At 51.3% G+C, this 20,000-nt stretch overlaps 1 protein-coding gene across 3 annotated transcripts in view; it reads left to right on the forward strand.

Moving 5' to 3' along the window:
* The first annotated feature begins 3,366 nt into the window (after nt 1-3,366).
* The window catches only part of LOC113581708 (nuclear factor of activated T-cells, cytoplasmic 1-like), a 51,471-nt gene continuing 34,837 nt past the window's right edge, over nt 3,367-20,000 (forward strand). For 2 of the 3 annotated variants that reach the window (XM_035528698.1, XM_035528699.1), the window contains exons 1-4: nt 4,967-5,249; nt 6,492-7,524; nt 9,262-9,421; nt 17,354-17,556. In XM_035528698.1, coding sequence (XP_035384591.1) covers nt 5,030-5,249; nt 6,492-7,524; nt 9,262-9,421; nt 17,354-17,556 — 1,616 coding nt within the window. In that variant the 5' untranslated portion in view covers nt 4,967-5,029. Of the gene's footprint in view, nt 3,671-4,966; nt 5,250-6,491; nt 7,525-9,261; nt 9,422-17,353; nt 17,557-20,000 lie in introns of those variants that run through there. The other variant, XM_027017030.2, reaches the window with a different exon arrangement.

The raw sequence follows: 20,000 nt of genomic DNA on the forward strand, positions 1-20,000 counted from the left end.
AAGCTTCAAAGGCTGGGATCAGTTCGGTCCATTCAGGTGGTCCGATTCATAAGGATTTGAAAGATAAATAGACGCGTCCTAATTCAGTAAACCTGAAACATTCTACCAAAATAAATTTTGAGACAGAGAGAAGCAGCAGCGTTGTGCCGGGTCTCTGCTGGCGACGCATGTGACAACTGGAATGAAAGAAGCAATCGCAGCGTTTCCCAGAGGCCCTGGCAACCGTGTACGACCCCACCAGAAAGCCATGATGGTTCTGTGCTCATAAATCAGATCAAGGATGAGTCACAACACTGCTCTCAACACACTCAGCCTGTAGTTACTGTGAGTGATCCTGTGTTTGTGTGCCCGTGTGTGCTTGTGTGTGTGTGTATGTGTGTGTGTGTGTGCGCGTGTGTGCATGTGTGTGTGTGGGTGTGTGCGTGCGTGCATGCGTGTGTGTGTGTGTGTGTGTGTGCTTGGCTCTGATTTATGTCCTCAGCAGGGTGTCATTATCCTAAAACTCTGCTAACTTCCATCACGATGCTTATGTCTGTGTTTATCGAGGTTTGTTTAAACAAGTCTTAGAAAAATAACAACAGCACCACATTTCAACTGAAAACTATTAAATTCATCACGAATGTTTAAGCTCTGGTGAGGAACACGTGGGGCTTCAAGGTTCAGGCTCAGCATCTCTGTCTCGAGCGGTTTTGGGTTTTTACTTCTCAACCTCGCAAGTATAACACAATACAAAACCCCAGTGGTACAAAGGAACAGTAGGCAGGTTATGTCAAGAGGTTGTATGCAAAAATATGCACCAGCTCAGTGGTGCACTGAAACGTCCTCCATAAAGACAGCTGCTGGTTGGTTCCGTTTGAATCTGCTGGATGGGTTCTCTGTTCTGCTTTCCGACCCTTCCAGAACTTGGAGGAGAGAACTCAGCTTGCGACCAAGAGACTCTGGTTCTGATCTCGTCGAGCAAGCTTTGCAGCTTCTGAGATGCGCACGGTCAACATACGGGTGATCCGGCCTTCTGTCCGGCTAGTGCCATTCTGAGTTCCTCACGGCTAGCTCAATCGCTTTCCCACACCGACTAGTAGGTCCATCGTTCCAGAGGTCTTCCATCCGCATGTAGTGCCATCGCACTTTCCAGGCATGGGCTCTGAGTGAGCAAGCAACACTTGTTGGGATGTACAGCGTTCGACTGCATTTCTTGGCAAGTGGAACCGTTAAGATGGTGGTGATAGCGTGCAGTTCAGCGTGTGGCATTCTGTCTGGGTGTCGTGGTGACGTCTGAAGCTCTGCTGAGATAACAATGTGTTGATCAGTAAACCTCCTGTAGAAGGCCTAAGGAACAAGGCACAACGTCTCCCTGCGCCGCACAACTGGCTTTCGGGAGGCATCAAGTCCCTCGTGGTTTAACGGCCGCTCTGACGCGCCATCGCGTCACTCTGACGGACAGCGAGGAGTTAAAGACGCCAGGCTACAGCTTTCAAAAGGTCACACACAAATTTTGCACGGGAGGGCCTCATTCACAGCAGTCAAATGGGCTGGCGGAATGCACCCTTCACCACCGTGCAAACATGGGCAAAGAGAGAGAGAGAGAGAGAGAGAGAGAGAGAGAGAGAGAGAGAGAGAGAGAGGGAGAGAGAGAGAGAGAGAGAGAGAGAGAGAGAGAGGGAGAGAGAGAGAGAGAGAGAGAGAGAGAAAGAGAGAGAGAGCGAGAGAGAGAGAGAGAGAGGGCGAGAGAGAGAGAGAGAGAGAGAGAGAGAGGGAGAGAGAGAGAGAGAGAGAGAGAGAGAGAGAGAGAGAGAGAGAGAGAGAGGGAGAGAGAGATAGTGTCGTTCCACGTTCACTTCCCTCCTAATGGCTGTGGACGTAACATTCCGTGAGACAATCCTTGTCTCGCTTACATGCCGGGGCTCTGCACAGGTTCGACGACCTTCGGAGTGAAGCTCTGCCTCTGCCCGCTGCTGGTTTATGCCCCATGGAGCCGAACGCAGGATGTTCTTCTGCACTCCTCTGCAGTGAAGGCCGGACTTGCTGAAGCGTCGTGGCAGCCAGACGGGTGCGCTGGCCTGGGATCAGCACCAGAACACAGCTTCTTTGTGAACGTTTTAAGCCAAAGCACCCACCGCTGGGAAGGAGGAGCTCTTTCCGAGCTGGGTGGAGAACAGAGCCAGAGCTCTTCCAGGGCTCTTCTCGTCCGCCGGGCTGTTGCTTTGCTGGAGGAGCCAAAGTTTCCCTGGCTACAAGCGTAACATGCTCCCGAGTCCTCGCGCGTTGGCGCCGCCGTCTGCGCATGACGGTCTGAGACATAAGAGCCCCCCACCCACCCCCCCCACCGACATCCTCTCACACCGTTCCTTTCAGTCTTAGCATTGCAGGAACAATTGCTGCTTAACAGGAGAAGCAGGAAAACTGAACCATGCGTCAGATCCCGAGTAACAACCAAAATCCTCAGTTGAAATTCCTTTGTATTCTGAAGCTAGTGTTTCCTCTAGCTGTACTCCGTCTACACCGCAATCACTGCTTAGTACCCTCCTCATGCAAACAACAACAACAACTACAAAATAAAATAAAATAAAGAAACAAATAAGGCATTGTGGCAAAAATGTTTATCATCTGTGAGCATTGTGTAGGGAAGCACTAGAGTTGTTATTTTACACTCCAGTTCAAAGTTCTAAAAGATTTATCGAGATTCTAAAAGATTTATCTATGAGCCTAATCTTTAATCTCACTGCTATCCTTCCTCATAATTAAAGTCACCAGTTATATGTAAATAATGTTTATACAGCGCTCTCCGTGGTAACCCTTGCTTCAACCTCAGCACTAGCTCTCCAGATAATAACGCGTTGATCTTTTTGTTGGGATTTTTGTCCTATTCGTTTGTTGTGGCCTTTCTGTTCTTCAGGATTAAGTTAAGTCACGTGCTGAAAGTACTTTTTGTTTATTAGAGGTATGATATATTGCTCATAGGAGCAAATCTCGGGGGGAGGGGGGCACGAATTAAGGAAGAAGACAAAAGGCAGAGTGAGTGGATGAGCGAGCCCAGTCTCGAGCCCTGCCAAATTTCTTCCCAATCTGCGGAGATGGAATCCCTCCACGGTGAAATTCCGCTCGCGCCCTGGCGCGAGCGTGGCGAGTAGCGCGTCATTCCACGAGAGGGCGGCGCGCCTGACTAGGAGGTGTTTTCCAGGTTTAAAAGCCAGAGGTCTGCCGCTCTGTCAAGCGGTGCGTCATTTATGCCGGGAGAAACTCAAATCACAATGAGAAGAGAAGGAACAGAAACGGCATAACGCGCTCATTCCTTACCTCCCCCCCCCCCCCCCCCCCCCCCCCCGGTTACCAAACTCGCGCCAAGTCACCAAAAAGATGACCGGGATGCAGCTGATGGAGACGAACACCCAGTAGCTCAACGTCGCCTCAGATTCTCCGCGTTCGTGCTCACCTTAGTCGCTCTTTTTGTGGATCTTAAAAAAACCAAACAAACAAAAAAACCTTTATTGGAAATTGAACCCTCTTCGGTATTCGAACATTTGATCTGTCACAAGTTGAATGCCCGCGACTGACTGTGTGCGATTTGATTCAAAAGCCAACTTCAAACAGCCGCTGGAGCCGCGTTCGGGGAAGCAGAGAGGCTCCGTGTTTTGCGCCGCTCCCGAACCAAGCATGAAGTCTGCAGACGAAGGTACGCCTGCGCCGGGGTCCAGCAATTAACATACAACTTGCCTTGGTTATTTCACGTACGTGCGCGATTTTATTTTTAATTTTTTTCAAGGTAGTTTTAAGATATTATAAAGTCAGACGGAATAAATAGAAGAATAACAACATTACATTTAATGGAATAGGTTAGAATATAATCCTATCAGGGTTGACTTAGTCGCCCTGGTTGCTGACTGAGACCAACCTTGAAGTGTGTTAATACTCTGAAGTGACTCTCTTTGTCAGTAGTGGAAATCTGAAATCTGTTCTCTGTGTCACCACAAGCAATTATTCTAAACAGTTATCTTTTGTTTACAACAGTGCATTGCTGCAAAACTGACCACAGTAGTTGACTCAGTATACTGCGCTATTGCTGCCTGGTTGAAGTTAGGAGAACACACTCGCTGTCACATCATTTATCAGTTATGGCATGAAAGTTCCGCACGCAGCAGTCTGTCCTTTGCGTGCACACGGGATTTATAGTGAATTTGTCCTAGATCCCACATCACCAGGGCAAAACTCTGTCTCACGCATTTAATCCGGTAGCTAGCGGGGCCCAGCGCTGATGTCACGGGCTTTCTGCCGAGTTGGTATTACTTCTGTGTCTGTGCAGTTTTGAGGATAGTGTTTCTGTGGTGGGATGAGCGTTACTGTGCGTTCCAAGCCGTGGCTTCTGAGCCTCATAATTGATAGCAGATTCACGGGTGTTTGGGTTGGTTTATGCGTGCGGGTGCGGCGCGCGCGTGTCGCCTTGCTGCTTCAGACTGCTGACGGTTGCAAAAAAAATATTTTTTTTTTGGTACCCTTCTACACTGTTTTTTTTTCTCCTCCAAACCCTTGTCTTTCCCTTTATGGTTCTTTCAAACTACAATTCACCGAGACACACAAGTAGCAATCCGTTTCAACTCAGGCAAACATGTATGCTTGCGGATAAATGTAAAAAACAAAACAAAAACAAACAAACAAAACAAACAGCTGTCCTTCTGTAAACTGACGCACGTGGACCGGGTCCCCTTTGCTTAAGGGTTACTTATTATTTTTGCCATTTTTGCACGCGCGGTGGCTGGATACGCGACTGAGAAAAAGCTCACTTCCCACCTCTGCCTCCCCGTAGCTCCCAGAGAGCCTGAAAATGCAAACGAGTCGTGCAGGTGGAGAGATAGCCCCCCGCGAGCTTGTGTGCGCGACGTAAGAGGAGAGCTCAACTAGGGAGCGCGCGGGCACGCGAATTACGGAGTGCAGCGAAGTTCGAAAAAAAAAAGGAACTCGCGAGGGGCGGATCTGGCATGCAGAGAACCTCACGAACGAAGCGCGCGCGCGTGTGTGTGTGTGTGTGTGAGTGTGTATGGTTTTTTTTTTTCACGTGAAAGATAAGAGGTGCGGTGTGACTGCGCAGGATGCCAGCGCCCCTGTTCCTCTCCGAGAGCAGAGGATAGGCAACCTTATTCACGCACCGTCTCAGGCACGCCGACCCGAAATGGGATCCGGCAGTCACGAACCCGAGTTTGACTTCAGCTTTCTGTTCGAGTACAGCGGCCGAGGCGGAGAGACGGACGCGGAGAGAGGTTTGTAGGCAGGTCGCCGACTGTCGCGCCTAAATTCAGGTTCAGCCGCCGAGTTCAGTGAGATGATCAACTGTATCTATTAATATTTTCTATTAACTGTTACCTTATAGAAAACATCACCCTTGCCGTTCCTGGTAGCCTACACATCACGCGTGAAAGCTTGTTTGTTGCTGTGGTCTTGTAATCTGACATGCACTCAGAAACGGTATTCTGCAGATTTTTTAAAATTTTCTTAGTACCATTTGGGTCACAAATGACGTGTTTCGCATTTTTAACTTCACAGTGTATTTGCAGTGGTGAGAGATCTTAGCTGTTTGGTTATACGGCATTTTACAGCCGTCGTTCTGTGTACTTCATTCTACTTTTGACCTTTTTACATTGACTTTTTTTTTTTTTACTATAGTGTATAGTAATATAACAGCAACAACATCAGTAATAATAGTAATATAATAATAGCAACAATAATAATAGCATATATATATGGAAATATGGAGAAAACAGCTGTTTTATTTATGTTGTTGTGTTTAGAAGTACAAAGTGTACCGTTCTCATTTTGTTTTATTTCTTTTATGTTCCTGTTAAAACTGTGTTGCTACTTAAGGTTCAAAAGCAAAAAAAAAAAATCTTTTAAACCACAAAACCTATAAAAGAACTTCAGGTTTCTATCTGGAGCGTAACTGCATCTGGAAATAGTCTGTCATGAGCTAACTTTAGCCGGTCTGCCCACGCGTTCTGGGGTGCATGACAGGTTCATAATTTCACGTGGTGTCCTGTTTGCACACTGCTGCGGTTAACAGATGCAGGAGAAAGACGAAGGGGACTGCCACAAAACAAGAGAAAAGCAAGAAAGAAAAAACTGAATCTCAAAGCTGAGACCCCCCGCTGCGTTCACACTAGAAATCAGACGTGTGGATGCAGTTCAAGATATGCAACAGGGTTTAATCTAACATCTAACGTCCATGTTGTAAATGTGATTTGGTGCGTTATTGAGTTTTCTTTAGACATTTAAAACAAATGTCACTCTTAATGAATCGGTGGTGGTGGATCATTTAGTCCTGACTTAAACTGAGTTTTGGATGAGCAGCCAAGATTCTTGATGCGTAGTAACTTACCCGTAAGCCTGAACCGTCTAGCCAGACGCTTTCTGCTTTCGTTTCCCTGCACGTCGCAGGAGTGCAGGGCTCTGATGTACTCACTGATGTCTTCTTTTGTGTTTTTGTTTTGTTTTTGTTTTTTTTCCAGAGGCCTTTAGCTACGTGCCCAACGTGAGTCTTTCGACCCTGACACTGGGGATGGGGAGCCCCTGCCTGGGGTCGCAGTACCACAACCTACAGACCAGCCCCGTCATCTCCGTCTCCTCCTGCCACCAGGCGAGCTACGGGCTCCACGGAGACCCCATGGCGTCGGGCTACTACCTGCCGCCTGGGCTCCGGCCCCCTCTGGAGAGCCCGCGCATCGAGATCACCACCTACACCCAGATACCGGAGGTGGAGGTGGAGGAGGAGAGCGTGGACCCCCTGACCAAGCGGGTGAACATCGTGACCCTGACGCTGCCCAGCGCCGACGGCTACCGTGACCCGAGCTGCCTGAGCCCGGCGAGCAGCCTCTCGTCGCGCAGCTGCAACTCGGAGGCCTCGTACGAGTCGGGCTTCTACAACTACGACAACTCGCCGCAGAACTCGCCCTGGCAGTCGCCCTGCGTGTCCCCCAAAGGCTCCGGCCCCCTACACTCCTGTTCGCATGCCCCCGTCTCCCCCTCAGCCTCTCCACACGTCGCCGCGGCCAACGGGGACGGCTGGGCGCGGCCCCCGCGCGACTCCCGTCCTGGCTCGCCGGCCGGCGGCCACGGCAAGCGCAAGTACGGCCTGGACGGCGGCCCCTGCAGGCCGCCGCTGTACTCGCCGAGCCTCTCGCCCTCCGCCTCGCCGCAGGGCTCTCCCAGGCTGAGCTGCGTGGACGAGGCCTGGCTGGGCACCACCAACCAGTACACCAACTCGGCCATCGTGGCCGCCATCAACGCGCTGAGCACGGACGGCCTGGCCGACCTCGGCGAGGGCGTGCCCCTCAAGGCCCGCAAGACCAACCTGGAGCACGGGCCGGCCGCGAGCATGAAGGCGGAGCCGGGAGCGGACGAGATGGGCCCTGTCTCGGAGCTCTGCCAGGAGGACTACCTCGGCAGCGGCCGGCTGCCCTTCAAGAAGGAGCGCTACTGTGGCAGCTTCCTGGATGTGCCCCCGCACCTCTGCTCCTGGACCAAGCCCAAGACCTACATCAGGTAGGTGCCCGTGAGGGTCGAGAACGAAGCGGCGCCAGTGCGTGAGTGTTAAAGTCTCGCCAAGGCTACTGTAGGCAGTCAGAAGCACGTTCTTCGAGGTCTGGCTTCGGCTGGATCTTTCTGTGTTCAAGCACATGGTGGAGTTTAGAGGGATAATTTGATCATAAAAGGAGGGCCGTATCTTTGATTTATGGCTGTTTACATCCAGATTACAAAGTCTGTTTACATCCAGATTAAGACGTTCTGTGAAGTCTCCAAAAATAAAATGAAAAATATAAACTAAAGTGCAGCAATGTTTTTGTCACTGATTGTTGTCAAATGGAACCCTGAAATAAATCTTTTATTTAGCATAAGTGTAAATTTAGTTTGATCTTTTAAGACCACAGTGGTGGTGGTCAAAGCCTGTTGCTAAATGAATAAAGACAGAGAGCCTTTATGTAAAATCTCAAAAGCATTTCATAGATAATTTTTTGAAGGGTGGTGTGTCTACATGGAGTGTGTGTGTGTGTGTGTGTGTGTGTGTGTGTGTGTGTGTGTGTGCACATTTATGTATGCAAATTTCCATAACAACCTACACATAAACATATAGATTCTTTTATTATTTGGTTCTTTTGTTATTTTGTTCTCATTATTTTGAATCTCATTTTTAACAAGTCTCTGGCTCCTCCTGTAATCACTGCGTGCGTGCGCGCGCGCGTGTGTGTGTGTGTGTATAATGTGTGTGTGCGTGTGTGTGCGTGTGTGTGTGTGTGCGTGCGTGTGTGTGTGTGCGTGTGTGTGCGTGTGTGTGTGTGTGTGTGTATAATGTGTGTGTGTGTGCATGTGCGTGTGTGTGTGTGCGTGTGTGTGCGTGTGTGTGTGTGCGTGTGTGTGTGTGTGTGTGTGTGTGTGTGTGTGTGTGTGTGCGTGTGTGTATGTGTGTGTGTGTGTGTGTGTGAGTGTGTGCACACGCGCAGGCTTTTCCTCTTCTGGCACACTTTCCTGCCGGAAATCAAGTGTTTGATGGTGATAGTGGTGAGCAGGAAGTGATGATGTCAGCCCCGATACGGCCGTCTGCGGCAGGGATCTCCAGACCTGTCCGGGGAGGTCGCGCTCAGATAAATGCCGTCTCTCCCGGGGTCAGAAAACACACAGAACGTTCCAAGAGGATGCCTGTGTTCTCGGGCATCCGGGAGAGGAGCCGCAGCATTCCGCCCGAGCGTGTTTGCGCGGGATAACTGTTGCCCTGCTCTCGCGTGGGAAGCTCTCCTCTGAGCGCTCTCGCAGGACGACGGCGACACGGAAACCAAACCGAAACAAACCCCAGTGCCGTCACCCTCTGTGACCTTCTGCTAAGTCAGACGTGTTCGCAGTTGCTTTTCTACTTTTATAAAAAGCATGAAAGTTCTGTAACAAAATGTATAACTTCATTGCATAAGTAAAAGGTGTCTAGTCGGGAGTCTGACTGCTCCATGCAGAGCCATTCTGATAAAGACTGAGACGGCTCCGATTGGAACACATGCCTCTTTCATTACACATCTGGGGAAAAGATTTTTAAAAACACAAGCAATTAGCAGCCAGACTTTGGAAGCGAGGTACGTCCATTGATTGGATTAGGGGCGATGATGACATGGAAGGGTTCGAATCCGAGCGTGTGCTTGAGAAGAAGGTCTGGCTTTGGTCAGGAGACGAGCGCATCCATCGGCAGGGGCGCCTGTGTGTGTCTGTTAAGAACCCGCCCTCTCCTCTGATTGGCAGCCCGTCCCTGCCAGCTCTCGATTGGCAGCTGCCGTCCTGCTCGGGGCCATACAGTCTCCAGATTGAGGTGCAACCCAAGTCCCATCACCGCGCCCACTACGAGACGGAGGGCAGCCGCGGAGCCGTGAAGGCCCTGTCGGGAGGACATCCTGTGGTTCAGGTACTCCAGCCCGCGCGCAACCAGCAGACAAACACATGCTTGCATGGGTTGTTTCTCACACGCCTCGGTGCATATGCACATGACGCAGCCTGTTTTGTTTTGGTGGTTTTTTTAGTATTTCTTTTCATGTATATTTGGTAGTAGAAAAATAAAACTTTTCGCAGGAGGCATTTGATTCTTGACTGATGAACCTAATAAAAGGAGGTTCGAATCCCAGCCATGCCTTGCGCCAACGTCAGCCATATACGGTTTTGACACTGAGACACAGAGACACTGTACACTGACTAAAAATAATTTGAAGATAAAGGGTGAAAATGAGGTTTAAACTTTTTTAGACAATGATATATTCATTGATATTTTATGTTCACTACATTTTATATTATAGGGAAAATTATTTAATTCCTCCCCAAAACACTAGTCTTTTAAACTTGGAAATAGCTCTGCATTTTGATAGAGTAATACTAGAGTTTTGGCCCAACGTGAGGCAGCGCTGTTTAATTGCATGTGACTACCACCTTTTTTCACTTTTTATGAAAACTCTTGACTTTGTCAAACAGGGTGGTTTTCGCTTCCTGACTTAAGCCCTCAGCAAGGGCAGGTGTGTGTTTGAGAGTGACAGGAAGACAGAGTGTGTGTGTGTGTGTGTGTGTGTGTTATTAATGGCCCATGAAGGCCAAAGTCAAATGTCTGCAGCACGTGGTAGGACTGAATTGCAGGCACATACTGACACAATTAGAGTGCCGTGAGAGCTACACCTCTCGGTGTTGTGCTTGGCAGTCCCCAAAGAGACCACCTCACTCTCACCTGTTTTACGTAAAGATGCCCCCCACCTCCCTCTCTCTCTGTGTTTACTCGTTGTGGTTACAGTGCTCTGTGTGTGCCTGTGTGATCGTGAGTGACGTGAGTACAGCCATGAGATCAATAACACAGTCCGCTGGGCACACTCCCTCTGACAGGGCCACACACACCCTCTGACAGACCCACACACTCCTTCTGCTAGATCCACACACACACCCTGTGACAGACCCACACACTCCTTCTGCTGGGTCCACACACACCCTGTGGCAGACCCACACACTCCTGCTGGGTCCGCACCCTGTGTCACCCTCTGCTGAGTGCACACACACTCCCTCTGCCAGGTGCACACACATTCCCCCTACTGCAGGGCTGTTGTCTCTTGATGATGTCAGTAGTCTGGGAAGCAGCAACTGTCTTCCTGATTTCTCATTTTCTCTGCAGGCAAACCCAGGCAGTTTAAGGCCTAATTCATCACCTCACAGGTGTTTCTTATAAACCATTTCCTCCCCGACAAAACCATGTCTCAGTGCTGAAGGCCAGCTTGCTAACACATGGCTGTGAAGAAGGTGCTGGACGTGTGTGTGTGTGTGTGTGTGTGTGTGTGTGTGTGTGGATAGGGGAGTGTGTGTAGCCGAGGTGGCCCTACCGGCTCATGGCACACTGGTTTCTGACCTGTCCGCTAAAAAAATTACAGACTGTTTTAGGAAAAAATAAACAAAACCAAGAGTAAGGAACAGTAAACACGACCTCCTAAGGATAACCTGCTCCCAGTGCTCTGTTCTTGCATTTGACAAGTGTAGCCCGTTTAGGTGAAGATTCACTCTGATGCCGTCAATGACAGATTAGCTGTGTGACCCTGACCTTCGTTCCAGTTTCCCTGACATGTACTCAGTAATCAGGGCTCTTACAAACCATCACACACCAAGGAAGGCTGTTCCTCCCTCTGCATTCAGGGGACTGCAGTACGGCTCCGGTACCAGAGTGGCTCGGAGGGCGGCAGCCCTGTTTTGGAACTGTCCGATGGGGCCAGAATTACATCTGGCCTCGGCACCCTGTTACTTGTTTTTTCGCTGTATTCCCGTGCGGCAGACAGACAGTTGTGCTCCATAGGAAGCAAAACAACTCGCTTTGACTTGGACGGGTTCTCCGGCGGGATTTAATGCTTTAGGCGTTTGACTCGGGGCAAAACGTGTGGGGCGTCATGAAGTGAGGTGATCCTTTCTACTGAGAGAGAGAGAGAGAAGGAAGGCGAGAACGTCGCCTCCTCTTTCTGTGTCTCTCTCCCTCTCTCCTTCTCTCTCTCTACTTCTTCTCTTTTCTCTCCTTCCCTCTTCCTCTTTCTACCCTCTCTCAGTCGGAGGTCTCTCCGGCGAGCGGCTCCGGGCGGGCGGGTGCAGCCATGGAGAAGGTGACATGGGAGCAGCGGCGTGGGGAGTCATCAGGCAGGCAGCTGGGGCCCAGCAGGGCCGTCCCACCCCCGAGGATGCTGGGTTTCCTGCTGATTAAAGGACCCCAAGGCCCGGCGGACCCCCGGGGGAGCGGGGCAGGGCTGGTGGGTTGGGGGTGAGCGGGACTCCCGCAGCCTGTCTGAAGCTGCTGTGCCTGGGCCTCACCGCCGACTCCGTTCCTGGCGAGGTGCCTACAGAAGCGTTCCCGGGTCGATCCGAGCGCCGACGTCCTGCTCCGAAACCCGTAGCACTGTTTCCCTTTCACACACAGGCACACGCGCAAGCACGACCCTGGTGTGGCAGTGGACAGTTCGTTCACAGATTTTTTTCAGACCTTATCTGCGACCACTGTGTAGCGGTAGAGGCTCACATTTTCAGCAGGCCAGTACAGACAAACCCCCACCTCCTCCACCCACCTCCTCCACCCCCCGGCCCCCTGCGTTTCCCCACCGATCCCCTGCTCATTAGCTGTCATCTCCGCTCTGCCGTATGGCCGTAATGAGTGGAGGTGTTTATCTAACCCCTTCCCTGGCTGGTGCCAAATACACAGGCTCCCCTTTGTTTAGGAAAGTTCCTTTCATGACATCATTCTCTCTCTCTCTCTCTGCGACACCCCCGGGGCTGGAGGGTGGATCAGCGGGTGGGGGGTGGTGGGGGTGGGTAAAAGATGCCCTGCATTACCAGCCTGTTACCCCGCCGACTGCCTGCCTCCTCTCTGGACCTTTCTGTAGTTCAGCTTCAGGTCTCATCGGCTTCCATCTTGTCTCGGAGCCGTAACGGAGCCGTCTCACCCCTGGGGACGCTTTTCGGCTTTTCTAGCTCCTGCTGACTGCACCACCGTTCGGGGGATATCCCACAACCCCCCCCCCCCCGCCGCCCACTCCCCAAACACCCCCTTATCCGCGGAAAAGGGCCGTCGCCACACCGCAGCTGTACTCAACATCTACACGCTGGTTTTCCGAAGGAATCCTGGCGGGAATGTCGAGGTCTGTCTTCGGCCGAAAGACCCAAGTGGGGCCTGATGGATTTTCCATCAGGTTGAAACTGATATGAAATGTATCTGCCAAAGCTGAATTACAGTTTGCTGATGGGCACGGCCCCTGCACATGACCCCTGGGGCTTTTATCAAACCCTACAACAACGCTCATTAGCCAGAATTAACCGAACTCCATTGTTCAGGGCAAGGTTTGCCCTCATCCTGTAACGTTGTCTAGGTTCTACACATCTGCTCACTTTTTTTATCACGTTATAGTCCAAAACGTTCTGCATTGCAATAATAATTAATAGCTAATTGGTGACAACTCACACTATGCTAATGCACCAGTGCTAACTGGCTTCCAGTAGCTTTTGCTCGCAGTTAGTTGGGATAGTGTTCATTAAATGGACAGTTTCTTCAGAGAAGCACACTCTGTTAGTACCCAAGAACAAGCATGTGGCAAACACAACTTTGTTTTCGTATCTATGAAAGTGAAGATGCCCGTGTGTCATCATTGCAGATAATGAATGTCTTATTTTTTACCAAAGGCTGTAATAAGGTCCCGGGGCCCAGACCCTTGTGTTGTAGGGCCTCATCTCGATCAAGGCCTTGGGGTTGGGGAACCACTAATTGCAGTCGTGGGTCGTGACTTAAAGAACAATGCAGCAGCGTTTTGCTCGGTCTGAGGCAAGGAGCTGCAGATTCATGAGCCACTGGAGGCGAATGCTCGGATGGCAGACCGCTGGAATCCTTGTGTAGTCCTTAGCTCTGAACGGTCTCCAGGTTCTGAGCAGTCGTTTCGGAGGCCATATCTTAGAGAGGGCTCGGCGCGCCGTGATCACCGGTCTAGACAGCGATCCCCGGAACCCCGTTGCGACATAGCACTCGTTGGGTTTGGAATATGCATTAAAGAGACACGCTGCATGAGCACGCGAGTACCGAACGCGCAGCACATGGCGGAGAGCTAATAACGCAGGCTTTGGAGCAGGAAAGAGGAGACTTGGATGAGTGTAGATTTGATTTGGTGTGGAGAGGCCTCGTCTGGTGGCTGTCAGCGCTAGAGAGCCAACGTGATAATGGGGCTGAGGTCTGGTCCCACCCCCTCACTCGCCCACACACACACACACACACACGTGCATAAACCCCCGCGCCACGTGGACTAGTCATGACATTCCTACTCACCACAGTGAAGAGAAGGAGGGAGAGAAATAAAGGAGAGAGAGAGAGAGAGAGAGAAAGGGGGAATAGTGCAAACGCCATAGATTGATAAAGCAAGAAAGTGAAAAAGAGATAGCTTCGTAGGCTCCGAGCCTGGTTTCCTTAAACAAATGCTCCGATTGGAAATCCTGTAGCTGCTGGCCACGGCAGGACTGTGTTTCCAGAGACGTTTCACTAATACCTGCAACTGCGCTACTGCACAAACGCCCCTGGAGCTCCATCATGCTGTATTTCACACGTCATCCCAGCTGTAGAGGATAATATACCGGGGTCCAGCCGGGGTCCGGCCGACACGCGCCACCCTCGCAGGAGACGGCAGGCAGGGGCCTGTCAGTGCGCGTAACGGCCGTCCGCTCCTCATACCTCAACGAGACAGGAATGAGCGTTTAGGCCGCCATTCTTTTAAGCCTGCCGTCTTGGACGGAGCCTCCCACGTGGGTGGAGGGAGACGAACTATGAGGTGGTTGTGACGGTGATTGGGGGCTGGGGTTGGGTGTTTTGGGGAGAACACATATGGTAAGCGAATCTAGCGAGTTCGACTCAAGGGGGACAAACTGCGTTCCTTTACTGTCGGGAAGACCAGCGTCAACACGAGTTCCCTGACCTCATTAATCACTTCCTCTCGCGCATGAGGTCACTTGCGCTTCGAACAGAGTCTCAGACAGCCGTCGCCTCGTGCCACATGCCCCCCGAATAAAGAGCCCCTGTTCCCTGACCCTCCTGCAGACGCCTGGTCCAAAGAAAGAGGGTTCGGAATAGCGGGAAATGCTCAAAGGACGTGCAGCCGTGCTCATGTACTCATGGACTGGACGGTGGAGAAGCAGAAAGCGTGTCCCTAGACCTCACCATTGCGAGATTTTCGCTACTAGCTTTTTCATCTATATGGCGCTTGGTAGCGCAACAGGGCCTGAAGCTGATTATCCGCAGTGACATGGCGAGTAGAATATAATAAACGCAACGAGCGCGGTGGTGAGGTCACCTCCGAGATGAAGCGCTCCCCGGGGAGGCCGGGACTTCAAGAAGCCCCTGACCCCGGCGTGCCTTGCTGATGACTAGCATATGTGACTAGCGCTCCGGACAGCTGCGCGACTACAGAGGGCAATCGAGCCGCGCGCGATAGATCATTAGCCAGCGTTCACTGGCTCAAGAAAACTCGTCGTGCTTGCGCGGTGAGTTCGGGTGATGGCACGCGCAGAAGACGAACGGATTGCGTTATAGTGCTCTCCGGTTATCCCGCTCGGTAGTCGGCGCATTTTAAAAACGAGATCTTCATTCCTCCATTAGCCGTGAGGCCAATTTAACAGCTAAATTGCCCGTTGAGAGACAGAGGGGAGCTTGCTTCTGTCCTGCATCTTCAGCTGGCTGATTTACCCGACACTTTTATCCAAAGCAACTTACAATGATGACTGAACACAACTTGAACAATCGAGGGCTAAGGGGATTGATCAGAGGCCCCACAGTGGCAACTTGACAGCAGTGGTGTGTGAACCAGCAACCTTATGATTATTAGTCAAGTACATTAACCACTGCCCAGCTGCTGCTGTTCAATTTCTTAGTTGTTTTTCCCCCAAGTGTGGCATGGAACCAGATTGCAGTGAACAGAAATTTCCAGCGTCACCTCAAGTTCCCTTCTCTGCCTGTTCAGGTCCTCCAAACCCAGCAAACCCCCCCCCCCCACCCCCCACTCCACCCTCATCCAACGAGGTAATTATAAGGGCTTTAATCAGATTATGTCATAGGTTACATGTGGCATGCATTCTTCTGGACAACTCCATCACTTAAATAAACACTGCGCCTGTTATTTAGTTTGACAGCCTTGCCGTTTTGACTGGGTCACTGAGTGAAACCTCGCCGGGCAGAAACCTGACATCATACGCCCCCGTTAAGCGACGATCGGGGAAATGTTCGGATCGACCAGATAGTCCTTTATTTTAACAGGTCTGTCTTATTTGCTTATTAAGGACGGTCTAACGTGGCTAGCCAACCCGGTATGGTCCAGCCCTGGTCACCTGTCCAAGCCCTTGGAAACCCTTTCCGAGCATCCGGAAAGGTTTCTTTTTTACCGTTTTGGGGAACAGGCCAGACGCTCGCCCACAGCGCGGCGGTCACAGCCATGCAGACCGTGAGGTCTGGTTACACCAGGGCCACCGATTTGATAGCACCATTCTGTTTGAACCGAAGCCACGGCCTTTCTGGTGGTTATGTTCGAGGAGAACTGCCACTGGCTGGTCTACCAAAGCGTGCACAACTGAGGTTTGGTGCTTTTTGAGTTTTATTTGTTATTGTTTTAACGCCGTTCGACTACGGCGCTGTGTTTATGTATTTATGAGAATCACGGGTAGGCTGACCTTAAGTGATCTCCACTTACTGTGCTGTTGACTAATGGTTTCTCTCTGTCTGCGTAAGCAGCATTTTGTTCTCCCAGCCTGTGTTGAAGTGGTTTTTATTGGAGAGCAGAGGGGCTAAGTGGTAGCTGGTAAGAGAGGAAGTGGTACCTGTTTGAAAGGGGAGGGGGGGGTCTTGTTGGGGGGGGTTGGCTCCTCCTTACACTTTAGCTTTCATCTCAGTGTGGCTTCGTCTCCGGCACCGGCGCGAAGCACCACGAGCCATAATGAAAATCATAACGCGCGTTTTTCGTTTCATGTCGGAAAGCGCCCGGGGAGCCGCCATGGCGACTAGCGGTGCGTTAGCGGCGAGTTGTGCTAACACTGGGCTCAGCATTGCTGCCCTCGGGAAAGCTCTGTTCAAATGTAGCCAGCTTTGTAAGATGAAACAGGACAAGCCGCCTTTTCTTCATTCCGAAGAGCGACGTTTTTAAGCCGCTTTTTAAGAAACGTGTAACTCCTGTCCAATAAAACATCATTTTGAACGGGCTGCATATCACCGTGGATAAACCTTTTTCCCTGTTTTGTCCTCAATTCTCTGAATTTTATTGCGCCTCTGTTGAACTCATAAGATATTTATTATTCTGAAATTACAGCCGGGTCACAAGACATTTATTATATTTTAATGTGGTATTGTTAAAATCTTATTGGGTATCATGGAAAAAAAGGAAGTGTACAATTGAAGTGTAGAAGTGTACAATTACTGTGTTATGATGAATTAATAGGTTTAACCCTTGTGATCGCCAGTAGCTGTACGCAGCTGTTTAAAATAAACGTAATAATCACTTAAGTGTCCCAATGTGTGTTGATACGGTCACGTCAGTCAGTGTCTGCTGTGTTTCTATATTTCTCCAGTCGTCCTTTTTCACGTGCAGGGCGATTGGACTCCGTGGTGATTAAAGCCACGTTTAAGACTACCCGACCCCCTGGGGGGGCTCTGAACAGGCAGGTCACACCAAGCTGAAGGGAAAGGCTGTGTGTCCCTAGCACTAGGCACGTCGCTGCTGCCACGCCTGTGTTTTCTGCGGGAGGCAGGGTTTTGAGAGGAGGGGGTTGGGTTTTCCAGCCTGGCGGGGCCTGACCTGGCTTTCTCTGCTCGCACCACCAGCTGTACGGCTACGTGGACAGCGAGCCCCTGACGCTGCAGCTGTTCATCGGCACGGCGGACGACCGTCTCCTGCGCCCGCACGCCTTCTACCAGGTGCACCGCATCACAGGCAAGACGGTGTCCACGCCCAGCCACGAGGCCATGCAGACCAGCACCAAGGTGCTGGAGATCCCACTGCTGCCGGAGAACAACATGCGTGCCATGTGAGTGCGTCCCCGCCTGTGTGTGTGTGAGCGTGTGTGTGTGTGTGTGTGTGTGTGTGTGTGTGCGTGCGTGTGTGCATGCGTGTGTGTGTGTGTGTGCTTGCGTGTGTGTGAGCTTGCGTGTGTGTGAGTGTGTGCGCGCGTGTGTGTGCGCGTGTGTGTGCGCGTGTGTGCGCGCGTGTGTGTGTGTGTGTGCCTTTTTCACCCACCCATTCTCGGTGGCTTGCTTTAAACACGTCTCTGTTCCCATTCTTTTGCCTTTCCTTTAGAGATAACCATAGCGACAGCTAACTTCATAGATAAGGGTTCATCCCCAAAGCTGGCCCCACGTTACCCAGGCCAATAAACAGGCCAGTATCATCGCCCTGGGTGGGGCTTCCTGGGTGGGGCCTGACGGCACCACTCTGTGTCCCTGCACAGTTCCTGATAGTGTGATGTTTTTTATCTGTCCTGATATTCCTCATCATTTCGGGATTACCCCACACACCTCATCCTTCCCCTGCCTATCCCAAGCCCGGATCTTTTGTAGACATGCTTCAGAACGTTTCCGCGCCCCCCCGACTCCGCCCTCATCTCCACCCCCGCCCACACGGAGCTCCAGCGTCCCCATGGCTGCTGGGGCTCCTGGTCTGGGGTTTCCCTCCTCCACAGCTCTGTTGGCAACCTTCCCAGCACTCCGCAGCAGAAGGAGAAAAGCATCAGGCCCAGACTGGGTTACGTAACCTTCCTCACCCCCCCTAGAGTCCCCCCCCCCCCCATTCCTCTGCGTTGTTTTTCTGAGATGAAATGTGTTTTGTGGAAGAATGTTGGCCGGCCCCTCGGTTTCCACCGAATCTGGAACCCCATCCCAGCTGCTGCCGTTGCTGCTGCTGTTAACCTGTTATCAACGGGGCTCGGAGAAAAGCAAACTCCGTTTCTCTCGCTCTGAGTGTCATTCACCGGAGGGGTGGGGGGGTCTCTAATAGAGAGGTTCTGTAGGCGAACCAGACCATTAATTCAGTTACAGCCCAGTACAGAAGGAGCCAGGCAGCAGCGGCTGACGTCACGCCAGGTCACCTGATCGACGACAGCGTAGGGGGCACCCTCTGCTCCTGATATGTCATCAGTGTGTGTGTGTGTGTGTGTGTGTGTGTGTGTGTGTGTGTGTGTGAGTGTGTGTGTGTGTGTGTGTGGAGGGCAGGAGTTTTATCATGACACAGTGTCAGGCAGGAAGCTGTGGGCAGAGGGTATTTTTCTGCCTTTAAAGTCTGTCTTGTGCAGAGGCTTGCTGATGTGCTCTTTCCATCCAACTACAGACGTGTAGGCTCTGATAAGACCCAGGCCAACGAGCCTCACCCCTCCCCAACACCCCGAGAAACACCCCCCCCCCCCCCGGTGGACACTCCCGTTTGGCCGGTTCCGGATCCTCAGGCCGGGTTCTTAGTTTTCCCAGCTCCAGCACTCCTGTTTCCAGTCACGAAGGTCCCATTCGTTACCCGACGAGCCGGAGCTGGTTTGTCGAAGTGTGTAGGTGTGCAGGGAAGCACGGCATATGACGAGGCTGTTGGGTGGCTGTATTGTTTTTTTTTCAAGATTACAGAACACAAACTGGGGTTTGGGGGGGGGGGGGGTATAAGCCGTGTTTGTATCCTAGCGGAGATTAGAGCACACCCAGCGAGCATGCTAGGTAGCGCCTCCCTAATTGGTCCGTGTCTGCCGTTGAGGCAGATGAGGTCATTCCTGTCCCATCATTTCCCCGGCTTAATTACGCCGCTCAGAGCAAATATTAACAGCGGAAACGGCAGCACGATGGCTTGGAGAGTAAATGCTTCTAGCCCAGATTCACGGAAATGTCCGTCAGCCCACACTGCTCCTCACAGAGCCTCCTCCTTCTCCTTCCCGCGCCTTCTTCCATAAAGCGCTGGGCTCATGGAGCTTTTGCTCTAAAACACACCAACAGTTTGACACGTTCAGCTGGCTCGGTTCTATGAGCCCTCATCATACACGTCACTGAAACGTGAGTTTTCTGAGGCTGACATCACACGCTGCTTCTCACGTGATTATTGTTGGTTCAGATTGCAGCTGAGCGAAGAGGAGAAAAAAGTAGATTTGTGCAAAACCTGACATTTACCAAGTTCCTGGACGTCAGCCCAAAGCTCCGATGTAAAATAATCGGAATGCCAAGTCGAATTCTATGTGGATTCTCCCTTTTTTACCAGCAGAGTTTTAGTTTTATTTATTTTTAATTTTTATTATCTTTTAAAAAGGCCAGTCTGAAAAAGCGATGCCTTTTTCTGCTCCGAAGTCCCGTGACGGAAAATCCCCGGAAAGGGAGTCTGGGCATGCGGGAAAGGGAGCATGAGAGACTCTCAAAACTTTCCTTCCCTCTTAAGTGTGCTGTTAGTTAGCGGGCTCACTGCAGGAAAGCTTGAGTCAGGGCAGGGGTGAGGTTCTCGGCTGGATCC

This window comes from Electrophorus electricus, chromosome 7 (assembly GCF_013358815.1).
Source record: "Electrophorus electricus isolate fEleEle1 chromosome 7, fEleEle1.pri, whole genome shotgun sequence".
NCBI lineage: Eukaryota > Metazoa > Chordata > Actinopteri > Gymnotiformes > Gymnotidae > Electrophorus > Electrophorus electricus.